The sequence below is a fragment of the Numenius arquata genome, chromosome 25, assembly GCF_964106895.1.
Source record: "Numenius arquata chromosome 25, bNumArq3.hap1.1, whole genome shotgun sequence".
NCBI lineage: Eukaryota > Metazoa > Chordata > Aves > Charadriiformes > Scolopacidae > Numenius > Numenius arquata.
In genome coordinates, this window is record NC_133600.1 from 6,348,397 (window position 1) to 6,371,875 (window position 23,479).

The 23,479-nt window shown below is 49.9% G+C and overlaps 1 protein-coding gene across 17 annotated transcripts in view; it reads left to right on the forward strand.

The window, feature by feature from the left end:
* Positions 1-6,227: 6,227 nt before the first annotated feature.
* CELF5 (CUGBP Elav-like family member 5) overlaps positions 6,228-23,479 on the forward strand; it is a 37,942-nt gene continuing 20,690 nt past the window's right edge. For 15 of the 17 annotated variants that reach the window (XM_074163607.1, XM_074163614.1, XM_074163606.1 and 12 more), the window contains exons 1-2: positions 6,363-6,507; positions 13,826-13,908. In XM_074163607.1, coding sequence (XP_074019708.1) covers positions 6,363-6,507; positions 13,826-13,908 — 228 coding nt within the window. Of the gene's footprint in view, positions 6,508-13,825; positions 13,909-23,479 lie in introns of all 17 variants that reach the window. The other 2 variants (XM_074163603.1, XM_074163621.1) reach the window with 2 other exon arrangements.

Below are 23,479 nucleotides of genomic sequence, written 5' to 3' on the forward strand. Positions count from 1 at the left end.
TTTGTCTGTAGAGGGTGAATATGCACAATAAATGTGTTTGCATTATAAAAAGGAGAGGCGTAGTGTTTCACAGGCTGGCATCTCAACTCTGTTTCAGGCACCCTTCTTTGTAGATTACTGTTGGATTTCCCTTTCAGAAGGAGAGTGCTCTGTAGTGTTTACTCTCATGATATGTGCCCAATAATCCTGCTGTACAGAAGGAGTCACACAGCGGTCTACTTCAGGTCATGGGAAGGGCAAGCTAGAATGTGAATCATTCAAAGGAACTGGTAATTAGGAGGCCTATTAAATAGAGGAGAAATTAAAGGGCTAAGGAGGAAAGAAATATTCCTTTCCCTGCAGCAGAGAAAAACAACAAGCTATGGAAAGAGTGGAAAAGTGATATTTTATGCTTGAGCTCTAAATGGATCCCACTCTGGGACCAGCTACAGTGAGCACAGCCTTCCTCAGCAAGACTTTTCCAGACTTTTCAACAGCTTGCGTTTTCCATCTATTTTTGGTTTTTCTCTTGCCCTGGTTTCCATAGTATCTGAGTGCTTCATGCTCTTAAATATATCCACACTTGCAACACCTTGGTGAAGTAGGAGGTACCCAGGCCCTTGCTCTGTAGAGATGCTGGGGCTCAGGGCTGAGTGGAAGATGTGGGGTGGAGCAGTGAATTGAAACTAGGCTTTCCTAAATGCTGAATTTGTAACTGCTGGATTAGCCTTTCACCAGGGATAGCGGGAGAAAAAAAAATTATTTCTTCATAAAACTGTCTCTTAAAAAAATTTTGAAGGGCTTGGTGCTGTAGCTGCTTGGAGCGGGGGTGGAGATGGAAAGACTTGATGACTGAGGCATTCTCCTCTAATCCGGTGTTTGACTGTGCTCTATTCAAGTGTCACGATTCTTTCTCTCAAGTAAGTGAGAGAGAGCATGAGGATACTAGACTGTGTCCTGAAGCCATGCTGTAAGCTTATTCCTGTGGAATATTTATAACATAATGTCTTAATACAGTGTTCAGAGGCTAAAGGTAATGGGAAGAAAACTTACAAAAAAGGGAGAGATGCAAGAGAAGCAGATGCTGTCGGTATGAACCCAAGATGCTAGGGATGCTCAGTCCTTTTATTTTGTCACAGCCCTGCGATACCCAGACTAAAACATGTGACAGAAACAACTATGTCTGCGCGTGATGCCTGCTTAAGGAATGTTTGGGGGGCAGAGGGAGAAGCCAGATCAAAACAGCATAGCTTAATGTCTTTGCTGATTAAAAACAGGTCCAAACTGAACTTGATCAGCTCAATTGAATATTGCATGATTCCACAGCTGATGAGTGGCCTCCCCTTAACTGGGAAAGGAGGGCCATGTTCCATTGACTTCTGACTCCCTTTCTTCCGAGTGTTGGAAGAAACAGTTTGCAAACAACCCAAACTATATACGTAACAGGCAACAAGGCTTTTTCATTATTTTTTTTTAATCCTTAAACAACAGCTGCTCTTGATCAGAAAGATATCTGGAATCTTTGATGTTCATTTCCAATCTAACCACTGTTATAGACAACTTTCAGTCCAAAGGCATGGAGACATGGACAGTGGGATAGAGTGCACCCTCAGCAAGTTTGCCGATGACACCAAGCTCGGTGGCGCAGTCAACATGCTGGAGGGAAGGGATGCCATCCAGAGGGACCTGGACAGGCTGGAGAGGTGGGCTTGTGCAAATCGCATGAAGTTCAACCAAGCCAAGTACAGGGTCCTGCACCTGGGAGGTGGCAACCCCAGGCACAAATACAGGTTGGGCGGAGAATGGCTGGAGAGCAGCCCTGAGGAGAAGGACTTGGGGGTGTTGGTGGATGAGAAGCTCAACATGAGCCGGCAGTGCGCACTGGCAACCCAGAAAGCCAACCGCATCCTGGGCCGCATCAAGAGAAGTGTGGCCAGCAGGTCACAGGAGGTGATTCTACCCCTCTACTCTGCACTCGTGAGACCCCACCTGGAATACGGCGTCCAGTTTCGGAGTCCTCAACACAGGAAGGACACGGACCTGTTGGAACGGGTCCAGCGGAAGGCCACGAAAACGATCGGAGGGACGGAGCACCTCCCCTGTGAAGAGAGACTGAGAGAGCTGGGGTTCTTCAGCCTGGAGAAGAGAAGGCTCCGGGGAGACCTCACAGCAGCCTTCCAATATCTGAAGGGAGCCTACAGGAGAGCCGGAGAGGGACTCTTGTCAGGAAATGTAGTGACAGGACAAGGGGTAATGGTTTTAAATTGGAAGAGGGGAGATTTAGATTAGATATTAGGAATAAATTCTTTACTGTGAGGGTGGTGAAGCACTGGAACAGGTTGCACAGGGAAGTTGTGGATGCCCCATCCCTGGAAGTGTTTAAGGCCAGGCTGGATGGGGCTTTGAGCAACCTGCTCTAGTGGGAGGTGTCCCTGCCCATGGCAGGGGGGTTTGGAACTAGATGATCTTTAAGATCCCTTCCAACTCTAACCATTCTATGATTCTATGAAATCCATGTCTTAAAACTTAGTTAATTTTTGATTTGTTGCAAAGTTAAAATATTAAAAAAAACCTAATCTTAAATTGGTTGGGATAACAGATATCCAATGAAAGGTAAACAGCAAGGTCTTGGTAAACAAGAGAGGATGAAAGCTTATAGCAAGTTGTGCTCTTACACAGAGAGGGTGTTTTTCTGTTAAGCTGTTAATGTGCTGTCTTGGAGCAGTTTTCTCTGCAGAACCTTTTGCTCCAAACCAGAAACAAATGCATTACAGGAATGAACTTTTACTTCTTGATACTATATTGTTGCTTGCATATTTTCTGCCAGGACTGTCTTAACTAGTCCTTTGGCTCTTCTGCCTGGGGAGCAAATAGGTAAGGGAAGACAGATTGTTTTGAAAGATCCTTTTTGGGTTTTTTTTTTTTCCTTTCTCCCCCTCCCCCCCCCTCTTTTTTCTGGGTTGTTGTGAGGATTTCCTGTCTCAAGCACGGTCTCCTAGGTGATGTGGAAATTCAGAGCTCCAGCTTGTATCTTCTCTATTCCTTGATGCCTTTAGGAGCTGGAAGGGCAGGAGCTCCTAATGCAAGGAGTCTCTTGCTGTTCCTGTGTCATTTGTTTGAGCAATTCTCAAATTTGGGCCACTGGACTGGACCTCTTCACCTTTTATCTTAAGCTGCCCCCATCTGAATCCACTCACTTATATGCCCCAAGCAGGCAGGAAAGTATAGATGTGTTTAAAGAAAACACTTTGAGTTTTTTTGACTAGCAAACACCTCTCTGCAGAAGAGAAACTTCCTGGGTATGCAATGTGGTTTTCTTTTAACAGTTCTTTTTTGAAGCAGCATCTCAGGTTTGGGCAGAGTCTGTTCCTTCATCCCCTGGGCATCATGCATCGGAGCTCTGCGGTGCCCCTTCTAGCTCTCCCTTGCAGCCTCCTCAGTGACAGATGCAACATGTTTCTTCTTCATCTGCAAAGGTGACCTGTCCTTTCCCTTTTTCATTCTGTCTTGGTGCTATGACTATCTTTTATCTACTCCTTAATCTTGTTACTGTGGTATGTAATTCTCTGTGTGGCTCTGTAAACTCTTTCCAGGTGCAGACTGACAGCTCTTCTATTGTCCATTTACCAGCAGTATTTTCATGTCTGTTTTTCCCTACTGCAGTTGAGGTGATTATATGTCCATTCATGGACTCCAAAAGATACTGGATATGACTTTCCTTCTAAATAGACATTTTCTACCTGAGGCACTGGGTCCCTTGAGCTGTAACATAAGCCTAGAGCAGTTTGTGCTGCAGCAGCTGACACGAAAAAGCAGGCTAGGTGTGGAAAGGTGCTTGAAAACAGTACTTGCTTAGCCATGATTCATCCAAGGTGAGGTTTGCTGCTGCTGTGATAAAGGTCTCTTGTTTTTAAGATTGCCTTATCTGTTTGCAGCCGTTAGAAATAAGAACAGCTTGATTTGTCATAGGCTTCCCAGCTGATGCATCTGTGGCTACTGAATAGACAGCAGAACCTTGGCAATCTCTGTGAGAGATGTAAACAGAAAGTTGACTAGTGTGGGGAGTTATGGGGTTTTTTTAGGGTGAATTTTAGGAGTGGTACTACCCTCAAAAACAAGGCAGATCTACAGCAAGAGTCTTGAGACACCTTGCAATGGCCTCTGGGTTCAGCCCAGGCTGCAAAAAGCTGAGGGCCTTTGTGAGTCTGTTTCAGTGAAAAGCCTGAATGCAAATTCCAGGCCCTTGCACCTGCTGGCCCTGAACTAGTGTTCTGGAGCACCAGGGGGAGACAACAGCCAGGGCTGGAGAAAGAAGGGTACAGAACTGTAGCTTGGAGAAGGGTTGAGATTCTCTGCCGAGCACAAGAAAGGAGAGGAATGAATCCACAGTTTCCTACTGAGGGCCAGCCTGTGCGTGCGGTTCTGCAGGGGCATCTGTCATTCTCGATGTGCCTTTAGCCTGGGAGCCGAGAGGGTGCTCGTACACGCACAGTCCTCTGAGTTCCTCCTTCTGCTCCCTGGGATTTGGACGACTCTTCTTCCCCTAATAACTCACTCCCTTTTTTCTAACCTTTCCTGCACAGATATCAGCATGGAAACCTGCTGCAGGTTTCTCCTGTGGAGAAGGCCTGGAGTCAGCCCTCTACCTTTCTGGGTAAAATCAAGCATAACAAGACCCAGGCAGAGTTTGAGCGGTTCCTCTGGGAGGGGAGTGGTGTGAGGCTGTGTGTGGGGCACTTGGGGAGCAGGCAGGAGGGAGGATGGGACCTGGGGAGCAGGGGAGAGCCCATGTGGGACCACGGAGCTGCTGTGGCACTGGGTGTGTTGGATGGCAGGGTCCCCTCTGCTGCTGTCTGCAGGATACAGTGTGGGAGCAGGGAGAGATGGCAGAAGGCTCCTTGCAAGGGGAACAGGCCGGGTTGTGCCTGCACCACAGCCCTTTGTGAAGCCTCAGGCCTGGCACACTCAGCCCCGGCTCTGCCACAGCGCTCTGAACAGCCCAGCACACCCCCTCCCTCCTCCCAGCACAAGGCACAGCTGTCCGTTCATCCTCAGGGACCTGGGGCAGGATGACAGGCCGAGATGTATGGTGTGAGGACGAGCTGTGTGCGCTGCAGAGGAGATGCCCTGTGGGACCTGCGGGCGGTGCGTGGCCGTGGGCGGCAGAGCAGGACTGGGCCATGTCCCCGCAGCTGCGCCGCTGGAGGAGCAGAGCTCTGGGCATGCTGTGCCTCGGCATCCCCCAGCCAGCAGAGATGAGACAGCTGGGGCCACCCAGACTGTGCTGCTCTGAGCACCGACATCCCCTGCTGCCACGCATCCTCTGCCGGGACTGCAGAGTGGTGGGAGAGTGACCAACACCCTGGCACGAGGAGCCAGATCTGACCCTGGCAGCAATAGTGACTGCTTCAGCGTGGACGTGTGACCAGATTCTGAACATCTGGCACGGGCTGAATGGGCCCGAGCTGGAAATGCCCCTGCCAAGGAGGGAGCTGAGCTTCTCAAAAGGAAGGGAGCTTTGCCCACCAGGGCTTGGGGCTGAGAGACCTGGCCAGGGTCGTCGACCTGGGGCCACTATCGCTTCCCCAGGCAGCTAAGCCTCATCCAGGCCTGGTGCCCAGTGCTGTGCTCACCACCCTGTCACAGTTCCTTCACACTGGGGGGCAGCTGAGTTAGAAAATTTTCTGCTTTAAATAATTGGTTTTCCTCCACACCCTGGTGCTGAGAGACTGAGAAAAAGGGGCCAAAGACTGAATTCTGATATAAATGTGGAAGGGCATTCTCCCTTGTCTTTTGTTAGCAGTGCAAGAGCAAGCTCTTATTTTGGAAGAGGCTCTAATGCCTAATTTCCTGACAGCTGATGACAATTTGTCCTTCTGAGATAAGTACCAGGTCCTACAAGCGGTACCTCCCACCCCTGCTGAACGCGCAGGGCCTGTTTGCGGGAGAGCTCTTCGCCCTGACTCCCAGGGCCGCGGTGGTTCTTAGGCCCGAGAGAGACGGGCGTTGCGTCCCCCCGCCTTGGCCCCGGGGTGCAGTCGGAGCTCTCGGCTCCTCTGTGGCTGCCGGTGCTTTCGAGGCTCTCCTCGCCGCGGGTCGCGCTGGGGGTCCCCGTCCATCCGTCCGTCCCCTCCTCCGCCTCTCCCCGGGGCCCCGCCTGCGCCCCGCGGACCGGCAGGGGGCGCTGCGTGGCGGCTCTTTGTGGCGGCGGGGCCGCTCCCCCCGCCCGCAGCGCGCGGGGCCGGGGCATGGCCAGGCTCACGCGCGGCCGGGCGAGCCCGCAGCCGCCGCCGCTCCCGCCGCCTCAGCCGCCGCGCCCGCCGCGCCGAGCCTCCCCCATGAGCAGCAGCGGCGGCGCGGAGCCCCCCGCGCAGCCCGACAGCATGAAGGACCTAGATGCCATCAAGCTCTTCGTGGGGCAGATCCCGCGCAACCTGGAGGAGAAGGACCTCAAGCCGCTCTTCGAGCAGTTCGGCAAGATCTACGAGCTCACCGTGCTCAAGGACCGCTACACCGGCATGCACAAGGGTGAGCCCGGCCCCGCGCCGCACGGCCCGGCCCGCTCCCCGGGGCGCGCACAAAGGGCGGCGAGTCCCACCGCCCCCCGCCTGCCCTCGGGTCGGTCCGCGCTCGACCCACCACGACCTGCTGCCTTTGCCCCCCGCATCGCGCCCCCCCCCCCCCCCGCTGCCCGGGATCCGGTCTGTATCCCCGGCGCCACGGACGGGGGTCGGCACCACGGCCCCGGTGAGGCTTGGCGGGAGCCCCGCGGAGCGCTCCTGCCCCAGTCCCGTTGCCCCGCTGGGAGCGCGGGGCCTGGTGCCGGTGCGGTGACAAAGGCGGCGATGTGTGGAGCGGGGCGGGCGGCGGCCGCTGCAGGTCGCGGGGCAGGGGCTGAGGCGGGAGCCTGGGGCGGGCGGCCGCCCCCCCCGCCCCGAGGGCTCGGAACCCCCCCGCCAGGAGCGCAGCGCTGCGGTTTGAAAATCCGCGTAACAAAGAATATGGGCTACAAATCTGCTGTTGCCAGTGGCGTTTGGGAGAGGTGGGGGGCCTTCCTGATGATAGACTGGGAGAGACGAGGGGGTCTTTCTCTGCTGAAAGACCTTTAGTGGATGCTAAAAAGTTTGAGGAGGGTTGTTTAGCTGCACTTATTGTTGTATTTGAAAGTTGTATTTTGAAAAGCTGTGGCATTCAGGATGTCAGCTCCCTTCTGTGGCCCGGTTCTAGCCCACCCCCAGCAGGTGTTTGGGATCTTGTGATCAGCACAGCCCCAGCCATAGATGGGAATTCAGGGAGCCCATTTGCTGTGAGATCCGAGGGCGACCCAAGCACCCCTCCCTGCAGGGAACCTACAGTGAGTGCCGTGAAAGCTGTCAGTGCTCAGCTTGGGCCTCTGTGACCTAAAACGATCTGTGATGGGGTCGTGTGTTGGCACGTGTGAGTTGCATTTGGTCCTGATGACTCTGGTTTCAGATTTAGGAGGAAAGGTTAGAAAAACTGAGTGCTGTGGTGACTTGAACTGTTCTAGACTGAACAGAGAGGGAAGGGGACAACATAAGTTTGTTTTCAAACAAAAGGCCAAATCTAACCCCAACACAAAAGGATAATACTTCTTCATTGAAGCCTGTGGGAGCTGGGCTGGCTTGAATTTAGCTGAAGAAGTATGTCTGGTTGGGACTTCAGAACGAAAACGCCATGTGCTTGTGTGTCCGTGTGCAAGGTATGGAGTCCAAACCTGCTGCTATCTGACAGTGAGTTGCCAGGTTTCAAAGCCAGTGAAGAGGAGAATGGGCCTGAGGCAAGAGGCAATTGCACATTTCATTTTAGTTGACATATTAAATATAGGCTGTGTGGTCTGAGGTCAGGTTCCAGGCAGGAGACAGATTCTAGGGATCTGCCACTTAGATATGGAAATTAGAGGGGGCAGCACTGGTATTAGCCAGATCTGTATGACATTAACTTGCTGCTAAATGCAGGATTCCTGAAGCAAAATAAATATATCCCTTTGGTTTTGACATTTCTGAGTGGGTGCTGGTGTTGGTCAGGGGTTGTTGGTGCTCTGTTCTGGGTGTTGAGATGTGTAGGTTCTTCTGGTGGCTGTTGTACAGTCATTTCCACACAACCTCAGTTTCCTCTGCCCCCTCTCCCCCTGCCCTTTTTTGCACAGTGAAACGCTGGAATTCCTTTCCTGGTGGCATGGGTTTGGGAATAGACAATACGCCTCTCCAAAGAAGTCGTTCCTCCACAAGGATGGGGGGGGTTAGCATGCAGTGAAGAAGTTAGACTCACAATCCAGCCGGCCCTGACCCCAGCCTTCCCTTCCCTTCTTGCCAGGTCTGGCGGCATTGGCTTGGGCTCTGTGCAGGAAAGCCAGCATGGCGAGGAGCCGCTGCGGCCATTAGCCTCAGCAGGGCCAGAGGGTGCCAGACCTGGCCCAGGAGCGGGCCAGGACTTCACAGTCCTTGGTCAGGGGAAGGCTCTGGCAAATGTGGATAACTCTGCACTCAATCCTGCACCATAATCTCTCTGGGGCAGTTGTAACAGCGGATTTGGGTTTCCATCCCCATGTTCCCAGACCTGCAGCAAGATCCAGTTGACAGCTCGCATGCGGCTTCCATCTGCTTTTTCCCTTTCTGTCCCCAAATGGGGAGAAGCAGTTGTGTGAGGAGCCAGCACTGCTGGTAGAGCCCAGTGGCTCCTCTGGCAATCCTTTGCATCTCGGCAGGGCGCTGAGCAGCCACCTCTGCCCCCAGGGAGGAAGGAGGGGTGAAAAAGGCCTACCGGGGCGGGATGGTGTGAATTGGGCTGCAGAGTCCAGGAGCCCAAGAGCTGGCCGGGACTGTCCGTACAGGTGCTGAGAACTGATGGATTCACTGGAGGCAGAGGAGGATCTTACAGACCTACTAGAAACACGAGCACCGTTTTGAAATGGTTTGTTAGTGCCTGACTATTTGTGTCTCAGTAGCCTGACTGCTGGTAGTTGATACTGTTCCAGCCTCCTAATATTATTCATGAGGCTGTTTTTCTATTTATGTTAATCACAGATACATTTGCATGTTAATAGCAGCATTTGTCTTAAAGCTAATGTTTTCATGGGGAGAGCAGGGAAGCATTTGAACAAGCTTTTGGAGTGGGTCAGAGGAGACGGAGCAGGGAGAATCAATTGGAAATTTTTGGCCTTGTGTTCCAGGGTTCGGCAGAAGGCGGTTCTTCTGTGAGTGTCGTCTATGATCTCCTGGGTGGATTTCCTAGCAGCGCCCATGGTAGGGAAAATGGAGAAATTCTGGAGTGTGAGATAGTAAACTGAACTGCAGGGGAATGGCAGGGACGGGAGCATCCCTCTGGCAGGGCATGTGGAGATGAGTGGTTTTTCCAAAGGGCAAGGAGGCAATAACAACCTCAGCCTAACTTGCCTCACTGTCAGCTGGGTATTGACTCAGCTTCTGCTGGCTTGTAGATAAGCTCCCTCCTGACTTCATGCTTCCCCTGCTGAAGTATTTGGTGTGATTTCTAATGCTAACTTGAATCTAGAGACCCCTCTCTTCTGCAAACTGACAGCCTTTTCTTGCTCAAGGCTTTAGACTGCTGATATCTGGAGTAATGTTTAGGATCTGAAGGGACTGTAAATCCTGGAGTCAATGTGTGGTTTGTAGGGAGAATCAGGCACAGAATATATCTTTTTTCTTTTTTTTCTTTTTTTTTTTTTTTTTTTTTTGCTTCACCCTCTTGCAGGTGGAACTAGGCTGGGTTCTGCTTAGAGGGAGCTGGAAACCGTCCTGGAGCCAGTTGGAGTAGGGTGGTGTCACCCAACAGTAAGGGGACATAGAGTTTCTTTTAGGGATCCTTGGCAGAGTGACGACAGCACTCAGTCATAGTTACACTTAAAGCTTTATTTTCTTAATAGGATTTTATGATTACTGTAGCACAGAATTTATGATTAGAATGGTGCAGGATTTCTGCAAGCATAATTGCTACAGTACAATCTATAAGTAGTGTAATACAGAATTTATAATATGCTATTATAAATATTATAAACATATTACAAATATTATAAATAGAATTTATAATATTTATAATGGACCCCCTGCAGATGGAGTCAGATTTTAATACATGGTTTGCTGTATCAATATAACAATCATAATCTAGACTCAAAAATCATATAAAAGAAGATGAGTCACTTGGTCCTGGGAGGAGGCAGAGGGTGGTGGAGGTGTCCCTGGCCACCAGGATCACAGCTCTCACTGTCCAGCAGCGACTCCGGTTCAGGTTCCCCCATTTAGGACTTGTAATGGCTTGGTTATATAGACAGTGCTCTGGGTGGTGTTACACTTCCCTGTTCTGTGATTTGATCACCAACACCACCGGGTTGGCTGAGTGTCTGGGACCTTCAAGGCCGGCACTTTTTAACACCCTGAGCACTTTGTAACACCATGTCCCATGCCTCAGCAGGCCTAACTGACTTGGTGTTAGAAGTGCCCAAAGGGGCATAAGCCCGTCAACCTGAGTTTGCTGTCAACTAAGGCAGGAAATGTGAAAGTGAGAAAACCTAGTGAGAGTGATGGGTCCCTTTGCACCCCTGCGGATATCTCCTCTCTGTTGAGTGGATCCCTGGGTGACTGTCAGGCTCAAAGTTTTAGGAGGCTGAAGAACCCATGAAAGGTGTGGTGAGCAGGGTCCTGTCATGGAAACGCTTCTTAGCTGGGAAAACATGGCTTTCCTTGAGCCGCTGGTACTTCTGTAAGCTTCAGGCACCTGAGCAAAGGCAGGGGACAAGAGGAGGCTGTGGAAAATTCCTAGGAAAGTTCTTTTTCCCAAATATTTGCTTACACAATTAGTCAGAGTGCAGTGTTTCTGCAAAACCCCTTTTGTGTATTTCTGACCAGGACTTTGCAAAGAGAATAGCATTGACTCCTGCATCCTACTTCCAAAACATCTGGCTGTGGAGGACAGTAATCATGTTTTCCAAAGGATGTAGCTGATCTCTTCAGCTCCCTTCTTTCCACAGCCAGTACAGCCTCCCAGATTCCTGCCATTTGGGAAGCAAGAATGAAATGAAATGAATGAGCAGAATGTCCTGAAAGCTTACAGACAAGGAGACCCAAGGGATGGAGCAGCAGACAGGGCTGTCCTGTGCCCATAGGCTTCCTGCCTCAGTCCAGCCCAGACACAGCCTATTGTTAGAGGCTGCCCAAGTGCTCTTTCATGCTTGAGCGAAGAGAGGGAGTACAAGCTGGCTTCTGTTGAGCAAATATCCGCATCCTTGAAAAACAGAGCAACAGCAGGGTTTGCCCTGGGAGTGAAGCAGGAGGTCCGAGTGAGGCATCTTCAGGCTCTATAGCCGCAGGATGCTTCTGTCCCTAGAGGCTGCTGCCTCTTGGTACAGATACCACAGCACCTAAAAGATGAACAGTATTTTGGGCTGCTTTTGCTGCAGGGAGCAGAAGGACTGGAGGTCTGTAGGGAGGGAATTCATAGCATTTTTTTGGATTGGTGCTGGTGGATGTAGATGTTGCTGGGGTTTACAAATCCCTGATCTGGCATGATGACAGCAACTTGCAAAATAACCCTCTGTCCCTGTGTGAGGAGTGTCTTTCCTTTATCCCCGCTAAATGGTGCACCTTTGTCCAATCCTTATTTTATCCTTATCCTCTCATGGACTGAGGTTTTTGAGCCTGCCAGTATGCATTACATCGGCTTTAATGTTCCTGAGCACTGGAATCGGAACTCAGGGACTGAGTTTGAGTGCTTAACTTAGCAGGTAGCTTCATGTAAATTTATTCCTCTCCTATCCTTAGTTTTCTTAAGGTTGATGGCTAATTCTCCTGAGGCAAGGATGGTGTCTTCATTTCACGTGGACATGGTACCAATGCACTGAAGCTCTTAGTGGAATAAATTGTTTATTCCCAGCTCCTGACTCCAGAGTTTTGTGTGCTAAACCTGACCCCAATTTTCCTAGAATGGGTCTCGTGTGATGTGCAAAATGGCAGACTGGAGCAGCAGGTGGAATCAGGCAAGGGTCTGCATTTGAGACTTTGGTGACCAGGCCTCCAAATCAGTTAGAAATAGGGTTTCAGCTCTTTGGTCGCACAGGTGCTTTTGAGGCTTTTCCTGATGCTTGACATCACAGCAGTCTGGAGGGGAGAGCAAAAGCGAAGGGGTGCTTCCCTCCCCCCAAGAGAGCTGGCTGCCTTTGCTGTGAGAAGCGAAGGTTATCTGCCTGCTTCCTGGCTTCACTGCCTTTGTTAAATTATCTGGTGATCCCGTGTCTGGTCTTGGTGCAGCATTCTCAGTTCAAAACCTGGGTGATAAGGAGCTTTAATTGCCTGTTAGACATATCAAATACTTGTGTGCTGTTTGTGGAGGTTTTTTTTTTTTTTTTCACCCTAGCAAGAGCTGTGAGGACAGGTGTGACTTGCTTGTTGGAGCTGGGATAGAAGAACAGCATAATCTTGTTGCCAAGGGGTTGAGCAGCTGGCTTCCATGAGGCCTAAAAGTGTTGTGTACCATGGAGTCACTGGGGTGGAAGGGAGAGATCAGACAACTCCTGTCCTGTGTTCCTTTGGGTCCGTGGAGAGCTGAAGCAGCTTTGGAGTACCCCAAACCAGGCACAAGAAGGTGGGGGCAAAAGAACAGGCCTCTCTATTTGGGCCATAACAATGCATCTGCAGCCCCAGCACAATAATATAATCATGGACATTTGGCAACAAGCTGAAGGGATGTGTCCTGCCTTTGCTTAGAATGTGAAATGCCACTGCGAATAGGAGGGGGATGAGTGAGGGGGTCAGTTGCATTCTAGCATTTGAGTCTGTTCTCCAGTGCTTTGCCCGTCCTCATCTGAAACAACACAACTGACAGAGCTCCAGGCATTTCCCTGGGGAGAACGTCCCACAGTCTAATAAATCTCCCTCTGCTAGGAAATGTTTCTTGATAACCAGACAGATTTTTCCTTTACTCAGTTTCATTTTATTATTTTTAACATCAGAGCACCCAAGTATGATCGCTGTTCTTCCTGGAGGGGCTACAGTTCCTCCCCTCCTCCCTTGGCTCCAGCGTTAGGCTAAGATGTTGAGTTAAATCTTGAATAAGAATGTCAGGATCTGGCCTTTTCCATGTGCTTTTCATCTTGCTTAAGTTAGCCCTTGCAGAATGCATTATGCTTTGTTATTCTCTGTGTTTCCCTTGTCATGCATATGTATATTTAAGTGTGTTTGTGCATATAGTATGGGTGAATATATGGCACAGAAAGCCAGGCCTCTCCTTCTGTAGCTTTACATGATTCTGTAAATGTGGATCATGGAGCTTTCTTATGAGCCTAAAATCTCAGACGGACCCTTTTCCTCTTTCCCTTTTTTTTTTTTTTTTTTTTTTGTATCAATAATCATACTGGTCTTTACATCTTCTCTGATCCTTGTGTTTTGGGTTGTTTCTCCCACAGCATCTCCTGTTGTTTCTCACCCTGTCCAACTCCTGTTTCAAACCTAGTGGATTCACTGGGACCCTTTTCCATGACTTCAACACATCTTGGATGGGGTCTGCAAGACCTTTAATGTTGTTTCTTTGTCCTTTTTCCTAGAGCCTTCAACACATCCAAATTATGTAACATTTGCACCTTTAATTAGCAAGCCTCACCTTCTGTGTCCCCCCCGCCCCAAGTCAGGTCTTGCACAAAGGCTGTCCTGAGCACATCTCTGTACCCAAGCAGAAACCTTGGGACTGGGGTCTGCTGGAACAGGGCAGCAGCTGTAGTTCCTGTACTTTGGTCACCTGCTGTCACCAAAGAGGAAGGTTGTGTCGATGTGCATCTGCAATTGCGTGTCTAACGTGACCCTTGCTGTGTCTACCGCAGGTTGTGCATTCCTCACATACTGTGCCAGAGACTCTGCCATCAAAGCCCAGACAGCGCTGCACGAACAGAAGACTTTGCCAGGGGTAAGTCCCAGTGAATTGTGCCTGGAGCTCTTGCCATGGGCATGTGAATAGGGGATTGTCAGGGGAGGGACTGAGGGTGAGAAGTGGCTTGGGTTAGTTTTCCTGCTTGTGAAAGAGAAGTGTGGTTTGGGGGTTAGAACAGGCATGTGGAAGCCAAAGCACAGGGCTGCACTTCACAGAGCTGCTGCTCTTTTCTCTGCCTTGCAAAGGCTGCCCCGTGTAACTCCAGCCAAGCCTGTTTCTGTGCTGCTCTTTGATCTCTTATGTGGCATGACACCGTCAGCTATGTCCCTGTCACTAGGGAGCTGTGGGCTTTGGGGTGAAGTGCATGAGTCCAGCCTGCACCATGGACATGCTGGAAAGCTGACAAGAGAAGACGAGGTACCAGTGCTTTTTCCTCCAGATGTGCAGAACTTCCTGGTGCATCCACTCCCAGTCTGCCATTGCCCTGCAGGCTGAGTTGGATCAGCTTCTCAGATGGAAAAAATACTCTTGCCACATCGCATTGTTTGGAAGAGAAATTGGTTATATAGGTGAGACCAAGGCTGCTGAACTAGCTGTGGTCTGTTCCTGGGTTCTGCTCACTCAACAGCTGGTGTTGGGAGCAAAGTGCAGTAGGGATCACAGGAGACCAGGTACTATGGAATAGGTCCCGCCTCACAGGGAAGTCCTCTGGCTCCCTGGGACCTGCAGGTGAGCTGAAAGGAGTCTTGAGTTCTTGTCATTCCCATTTTGGTATGATCTGAGAGCTTTGACTGGACAGTTGCCTTGTTGCGCTGAGGAGGTTGATCAAGCACGTTGGAAGGATTCATTTGGAGGCGAGTAGGTGGATGAGTTGGGTACTTATAGACAGAAGCTCACAGGAGGCCCTGAGTGCTCAAGGCAACAGAATAATGAATGTAAACCAGGGGTCTGTAGAGAGGGTTTAGGAATTCTTAACCGTAACATTTCTTCTTTAACCCATACAGGTGCAAATAGCTTCCCTCACCTCTCTCAGCTCCCTCAGGACCTCCACGCACACATCTTCCATATTTGTTTACCTTTGCGCCCTTTTTGCATGGGCCTGTGTTGGCATTTGAGGGCTGGAAAATGCAGGTAACTTAATTACCTCTTTGTAGGATCTTTAGTGTTTCAGGTTATCTCAGGGCAGTGAGGGGGAATAGTGCAGATAAGCAGATGCTCAAATACTGTTTGAGTTAATTTTGTGTGAGGGGATAAGGTCAGCCTTTCAGGCTAAAGCAGTGTAATCTTCTGCGTGTGTTGGTCCAGGGCAGAACTGACAGCCTGTAAGAACAAGTCAAAGGATGGGGGAGCAGTTGTGATGAGTCATGGTACAGTGCTGTAACAGAATTGAGAAGACAGGCCTGTCTCTACCTAGTACCTGTAGAAAGGTTATTATGTGAGGCTCAGTGGATTCGAGGCAATCTCAGTTTTGCTGCAGTTCTGCATCGGGAATTTGTTGCGTGTTTTGCTATGTTCTCTACTGTGCTCTCAGCGGTTATGGAGTGCTGCATGGAGTAGTATTTAAAGCAGCGGTTTATCTGTGATATGGTGATCTAAAGGCTTTTTCTGTTGAGAGAGGGGTAAGAAACTGCTTGGGAACAGTGATAAGTCTGTGGTAGCTGAGTACTTTTGAACATGTTTATCTGGAGACAGTTAATAAGCAATGTGGTGTAATTAAGCTTCAGGATTAAGGTGCAGATGAGCCATACTGCATTTGGAGCTGTCTATTTTCAGACTGGCAATACACCACTTCATCACATTTAGTTTCTCTTTTGTGAAGTCCCTCAATGACCAAGAAGGCAGGATTCTCTCCCTTTGGTCGTTTTAGTGGCCATTTAGAGATGGTTACTACCAGAATGGAAAAAACCTCCATCCTGGTGTGCATAGAGTTGGTTTTGGCATGGACATGGGCTGGGAGACCTGAGGTAGCTTTCAGCCCTGTTTTAGCCTGGTTTGCTTGTGTCTGTATAGTATCACCCATCTGACCCAACTGATCACCATCCCTCTGACCCAACTGATCACAGAGAATATTCTGGAAATGAGTCATAGGCAGGAGTGCTAGGTAACTGATTGCACCCCTATTTTGGGAACAAGTCTATGAAATTTTGTCGCTGTACATCTAGATTATCTTCCGATGAACTCTGTGGCAAAGCCTCTCACCAGAAATATAGTGAGGACCCTAGCATAGGACAGAGAACAGAATGTACTGGACCACACTGCTGGGATTTCAGTAAAAGGGTCATAGTCTGGTAACCAAGCGATTTGTTCATTTTACCCTTTTATTATCTCTTTATTGCACGTAACAAGAGCAGGAAGAAAGTTTGAGTGTATGACATCAGTGTAGGATGACACAAACTGTAATTTGAATGCATGACCAAGCATCAGCACGTTTAGAGATAGCAAAGGATCAAACTGGCATCAAAAGGATCTTGTTGGTAATCCTACACTTGCCGTTGTATTGCAGCCACAGATGCCACAAGTACACAAGTACCTTCCTTTGTTGGTCTGAAGGCAGAGGCCAGTGGTTGATCTCAACAGTTCATGAACCTGAATAGAGACAAATGGCATTCTTAGTCTAGACTGGGGATTTGGTAAGGACAGACTTATGAAAATGCTTTGATATGTTTTCTGATAGGTCCTTAGGCTGGAGGAAGACTTCTGGGTTATCTTCCAAGGCTTCTCTTTATTGGGTAGACTATGTCCACGGAGGTGTTGCTTAGACCCTCCAGGTGTGATGCTGGTGATGTCAGCCCAGCTAAGAATGCTGCCACGTTTTCCTGCAGTGTAGCTTTTCTGAGGTTTTATATTTGTAATGTAGGTTTTCTGCATAAGTCAATAGGACTTGCCATGGTCTCTGTTTGCTTTTATGGCATTTCTGGCAAGTTCTACTTTTGGAAGATAAAAATTCTTGTATGGTAGCTAAATAGAATTTAAACTCAAAAAGGCATATTTTTTGACAGAAAGGCTTACATCTTTTTCCGAAGGTAGACAGATTTTTGATTTTCACCCCCTTTTGTAAGGGCTAGTGTGCTCAGGGTGTAAAGCAAGAAGACTGTCAGTTGCATATTGTATTATCTAAAACATCTGTGTTGCCTTCAGAGCTGGTGAATTGCTATCAGTGCAGTCTGGAAGTAGCAAACGTGAATATTCCTTTATGGAAGGAAGGATGGAGCTTCCTAGAACAGAGAGGTAAAGTGCATCCTCGGTGAATTAGCAGAAGTGCCTGGTCACCCAGACTTGCTAAGGAACTTGAAAGGACGCCAAGTATCTCTGCCGTTGCTGTCAGCTGGGGTAGGCAGGAAGAGTGGCCTGTCTTGTGGCTGTGTGAGCAGGGAGCCTGCTTCCACATGCCCTGCTGAGGGCCCTCAGATGTGGACACCAACCTTTGAATCTCGGCACAGCCAAAGGGCTGGCACGCAGCGAGAGCGGTTTGCTGGTCACCCTGGTCAGTTCACACGAAAGCGGGAAGTGCATCACACCTTGCTCACGGCGACTCCCTCACGCTGTGAGCACATTGACAGCACCAGCATCACAGCCAGTTCTCTGCCCACAACCACCTCCTGGCCAGCCTGACACAATCCCATCCTGTTTTGTGTTCCCCAGTTTTGCTCCCCGAGGACAGGCTGGGGAACTGCACAATTAAGTCTGACTCAGTCCCAGTAAAGTAGTTTGATGGGCACCAAAGACTCAACAGAGATGGAGACAGATCTGCCTGAGGAACAAAATAGAAAACAGCTCCCTTTGTGGCCTGAGTCCACAGGGCTTGGGGAAAGACACACAACCCGTGGAGGCTGAACAGAAGCAAAATCTTTGGATCTGAAAAGCAGAGAGGGAATCAAGCCTTTATGCTTCTTCCTACTTCCAGCGTCCTCTTCAGCTGCCAGCCAGCCTAGCAGTGCAGTGTTTCACATTCTCCCCACTCCCTGGCACATTCATTCCTGACTTGGTGAAACGATATTATATCTCAATAACCCATGCCTTTGATTCGTGATTGTGCCTTCACTTTGCTGAGTTCTGAAAGGAATTGGAGAGGTTATTAATGACATGCAGTGATCACACACCAAGTTAAAGCCTCTCGCTAAGTGAAATTTGAGGGAAAAGCAGCCAGCTTTTCAACGTTTCGTAGAAACGCTTTGTGTCTCTTTTCATTTGCAGCCAGACAGTTGCAAATTACATAAAATTGCTCCTGAAGAAGAAGGGGAAGAAGAATAGAGGGAGGAAGCAGAGGGGGGGAGGTTTAAAAAAGTAATTCATCTGGCAAGGTACGGTTACAGTTTTATTTCTATGCAGAACAAAGAAGGGCTTGCTGAAAGGTAGGCAAGTAAGTCGCAGAAATTGGTATTGATCCAAGCTTGGAATATGGGCAGTTTAAGAGCAGCGATGGGGGTACTGAAATGTGGCTACATCGGGGGAGAACTCATGGATGCAGCGACAACTTGGGAACGCCGGGACACAGGAATGGAAAATTACAGAGAGCAGCAGCATTAGAGCAGAGAGAGACTCTGGGAATGCACCAGGGGTTGAGATGCTGCAGCACTAACTCAGATGGTTGGGCACAAGGATTAATGCAGAGACCCAGCAGAGCTCGAGCAGAGGGCATCACTGTGGGCAGGCTGTCTCCTGTGCTGCCAGGAGCAAGGGCTCACCATGGGCCATCTGTCAGGATCCATAGCCCGTGATGGTATAAAGGAACACAGGTGACTGGAGGGGTTTTGGTAGAGAGGTCAAAACATCTCGTTCTCCCATCCCCTCTCTTTTGTACAACTGCTGGTGTGAAGCCAGCCTGGACCAGCATTTCTGAAAGTTTCTTCGTGTGAACACTACAGGATATTGCAGCTGGCAAATCTGGGAGATGTGCTGAGGTGTGGAGCAGGACGCCTGAATGTTTGATTGGGGGCTGAAGCTGGACTCCTCTGGTTGTTAATCTTTGAGGTGGGTTCTGCAGTTTGAACCTTTGGGCAGAGCAGGGTGGAGAAGTTTTTGCCATGTTGATCCTGGAGGCTTGATAGACAATATCAGCAAATTCGTGAGAGCCATGCAACATTATCAGTAGAAGGTAGCAATACAGAGAGCGTGTCAAGGCTGTCTCGTTGAAATGGCAACACCAGGACGTGAAGGTACTGGGCTAAAGCAGCTCCTGGCCAAGGAGCAACAGAAGTGCCTTTCAGTGCAGAGAGAATTGCAAATGCTTGTGGAGGTTTGGCTTAAGGGGATGAGAACTAGCAGTGAGGGAAGGCAGCAGCCTTATGAAGTACATACCCTGAAGAGGCAGGGGGAGAGCAAGCTGCCAATGCAAACATTGACTCCCGCTGCCGGTGGAATTGGAAGGATAATGGCATTAAAAATTGGTGCCCGTTCCCACATGCTGACCAAATGCACATATGCAGGCTCTGTCCTGTGCACACAGGGCCTCCCTTTCTCCCTAGAAATTGCTGCCCTTTGTACAACCGGCTGCTCACATCTCCTTGGAGCATAGAGCTGAGACTTTTGCCATGGCTGGCATTTTCCTGGTGAGCTCACCTGCACTCGTGAACACACACACCTCTCTGCCCACCAGCCCACACAGGCCTTCATCTTTGCAAAGGCACACACACTCCTGAGCATCACTCTGCATTCCCCAGGGTTGTTTGGTATGTGTGCCTGCACACAAATGTTTGTGAATATGTATATAGAATCGCAGAATAATTTATGTTGGAAGAGGCTTCTGAGGTCTCTAGTCGAACCCCACTCAAAGCACAGGGAGTACATCAGATCACTGTGAACCTTCTCCAACTGAGTTTTGAAAATCTCCGAAGAGATCCTGCAATCGCTCTGGGCCTTTCTTCCAGTCTGTGAGCACTCCTAAAGTGAAACAGTTTAATAACGACCATAACTGTTGTTGTTCAGCCCAGAGAAGAGATGGCTCAGGGAGTTCTTATGGTGACACTGGGATTCAGACCCATTTTCGTTGGATTTTCCCATGGGCACGTCATTATTGCAGGAGGTTTTGCACCACTTGGACCGTTAACGGTTGTCATGGGAACTGGTGCACTCGGCCTGTGCAGCAGCCGGGGTGGAGGGTCCCTGCTGCCGCTGGCTTGGCCCCCTCCGCCGAGCACATTAAATGCAGAGACCTCTCTCCCCTGCTGCTCTAATTAACCTGCCGTGGGGGAGAAGAGGTGGGGCATGGCTGCACTGAGGAACTGCCAGTGCCCCCGGCTGTCAGGCCTGGACCGACCCCAGCGTGTTGGCCTGCCCATGCAAACTCCCGCCCAGGCTGTGTCCATCAGCTCGGGCTTCCTCTGCCCCTCACCTGCCCTTTGCCTGTTTGCTAAGGTCCTTGGAGGCTCCCACTTATGCACCGAGAAGCACCTGAGCATGTTCCCTGGACCAGGTGTCCAGTGAAGCAGGGTCACTGGTGCACCAGTAAGCACAGGACAGAAGGGTGCTGGATGTCTTCTCCAAACAGCCTGACAGAAAGATCAGGTGAGTGTGGCAGTGCTCCCAGCTCTCCCCTCCACAGCTTGCTCAGAGTAACTTCATGATGCATCTCATAGCCTCTTATTCCTGGTTTTTGTAGGCTCGCTGAGCACAGGGGCTGGGAGTGGCTCCTGTGATTAAGTCTCCTTGGGCAAGTTGAGGATGGCAGGCACTGTCTTTGCTGAAGCAAAGTCTGGCAGCTGATGCAGGACTATGGGCCTGGGCACCAAGCTGTGCCTGGGTCCTCGGGCCTGTGGTTTTCTGGTGGCCAGAATGATCTCTTGTGGTCTTGAACCACAAGAGAAGAGGAGCTTTTAGGGTGTTCAGTTCCTGCAGCCCTATCTTGCAAGAATGGGGAGGAGCAGGAGGAAGTTTGGGACCAAATGCTGCTACTCCTTGCACTGCTGAAAAGCCCCCTAGAAACCTGAATTTGGCCCAGGGATTTTTCTTCCTGTGGCCTCTGGGGGATACTTGTTGTCATAGCACCTGTAGAAAAGGATTTGAGAAAGTTGGCATTTTCCTCTTCTCACCTAAAAGCTCCTTTGACCTTCAGTGGCACTAATCACAAATGACAAGAAGAGATCAGACCAACAGGGGAGATCATCTAATGTCTTCCTTGATGCAGTGCCCTGAAACATCAAGGAAGGAGCCCCTTGAGGACAGACTGACCATGGAGTCCTGAGAGACTGCACTTAAATGTGTCCGCCAAACAGTCACGTATATGATAGGGGCTGTAATTGCTGTGCCGGGCTGGCCTCCCTGCTGGTTGTCTGATGTTAATGCACAGTAATGGTGCTGTCGCTTCTATAGAGATACCAGGGAGATCCAAAGGCTTTCTGAGTCATGGCGATAAGGCGCTTGCCTTCCTCCCAGAGCAGCACTAGCTACAGTGGGGACAAGGAAGTCTGACTGTGTTAAGGGAGAAGGAACACAGCGCAGCAGAGCATCCAAGAGGCAAAGCAGTCAGTCCATGTGTGTTGTGGCCCACACGCTGCTAGGATGTCTGCTTGCTGATTCCTGCATGCACTCAGCTTTGGTGGAGAATGTCAGATAACTTCCCTGCTCTGCCTGATTTCCCCTCTGTGCTGGGGGTAGGGAAAATACCTCTGTTGTGGTTTAACCTCAGCCAGCAACTAGACCATGCAACTGCTCTCTCACTCCCACTAGTTGTGATAGGGAAGAGAATTGGAAGAGTAAAAGTGAGAAAAAACTCGTGGGTTGAGATAAAGACAGTTTAAAAGGTAGAGCAAAAGCCGCACACAGCAGCAAAGCACAACAAGGAATTCATTCCCTGCTCCCCATCACACATGGGGGTCCAGCCATCTCCAGGAAAGCTGGGCTCCTTCACGCGTAATGGTGACTTGGGAAGACAAATGCCATCACTCCAAACGCACCCCCTTCCTACTTCTTCCCTCAGCTTTATACACTAAGCATGACATCACATGGTATGGAATGTCCCTTTGGTTGGTTGGGGTCAGCTGTCCTGGCTGTGTCTTCCTCCCAGCTCCTTGTGTGGGGGTACCCCCCAGCCTTCTCACTGGTGGGGTGGTGTGAGGGAGTAGAAGAGCCCTTGACTGCTTGGCAACAACCAAAACCATCAGTGTTTTAGCAACACCATCCTCATCCCAAATCCAAACTGTAGCGCCACACCAGCTGCTAGCAAGAAAGTCAATCTCATCCCAGGTGAAACCATGACAACCTCCCAAAGAAACCCGTGAGAGGAGTTGGAGCTTATGAGTCCTCTTCTTGGTGGCACAAAGCAGTTGGGTGAAGTCGTCCAACAGTCTTCCTTGCTCATGGAGAAAGAGATGGCCTTAGCCCTGTAGGCAGGAGCTGTGAACTTTGTATCCTGCTTCTACCTCAGACTTCCTGCATGACCTTCATCATCATGTGCCTTGATTCATCCACCTAGAACACAGTACTCATAATTATCCTTGCCTTCTTCATAATGGGGTTGGATGAGGTAAATTCACATAAGCAGCCTTTAGAGCTGTGCTGGAATGGTGCTTGGTGTTAATGTTGCTCATGTTTCTGTGTGAGACGGCTCATTCTCAGGGATGGATGGTTCTTCTGGATAGGACTGAGGTATGCTGAGACGTCAGTGGAAAGGTGCAAGCAGGAGACTTGAGCACTGAGACTGGCACCAATCTATCACTGCTTGCGTTCCTGTCAAGAAACAGAATCCAAATTAGCAAATCAGCATTTAGATTTTATGTGCTCTGCACAGCTAGAAGTGGTTGTGATCATTCAGGCAGGGTATTTTTAACTGGCCAGAAGACCAGCCCACAATTTGCAAAGCCTAAGAGCCCAGGACCTAATTCTGGCAATGGCCTTGGATGCCTTTTGGTTCCTGATGTCCCAGAGGAGCCAGCCTGCATTGTGTGTTTCATGCTGTCTGCCTCTGACCCACTTAACACTGTGAGGTTCCCCTGCATTGCACCTGAGGGGCTATTTTACATCACTTACTCCTAATTAATAGAGAGGCTTGCCCTGCTGTCCCAGGGGGCTTTCTCCCTCTATCCAGCTTTTGCAGTTTGAAAGCTGAGGAAGCAAGAGCCAGGGGTCACTACTCGTCCTTGGAGAACGTGGCTACCGGATTGCTGAGATGACAGCTCATGCTGGGCATCGGTGTAAATGTGGGGACCTAGTTCACCTCCAGAAGGGTGTTTTTGGGGTGTCATGAGAGAAATGGTGTGTTTTGGCCTCATTGAAACCAATAGTGAAGCTTCCTCTGATTATAGTAGGGCCAGGAATTTTCCTTAGATCCTTGATCCCAAGAGTACTTCAAGGTGAGGGAGCATTTCCTTTAAAGCAGGGAGGAAGCCCAAACAGAGCACAGTTCCCCATTTCTCCGTGCTGACCAGGTGCTGGGGATGGGGTGGGATGTAATCTAGACACTTGCCAGCAAGGCCTCTCACCACTGCCCCTTCTTCAGAAACCTGCAGGCTCCTTTGGGCTGCAGTGACTCTCTTAGCACCGGGTATCTCCTCACTGCTCCCTGAGGGCTGCGCAGGAGACGTGCCTGCTCTGCTTTGTAGCACGTAACGCTCCAGGGGTCAGTATAGCTTCATGCCCCTGTCAGGCTGGCTGGTAACCCCAAAGAAAACTA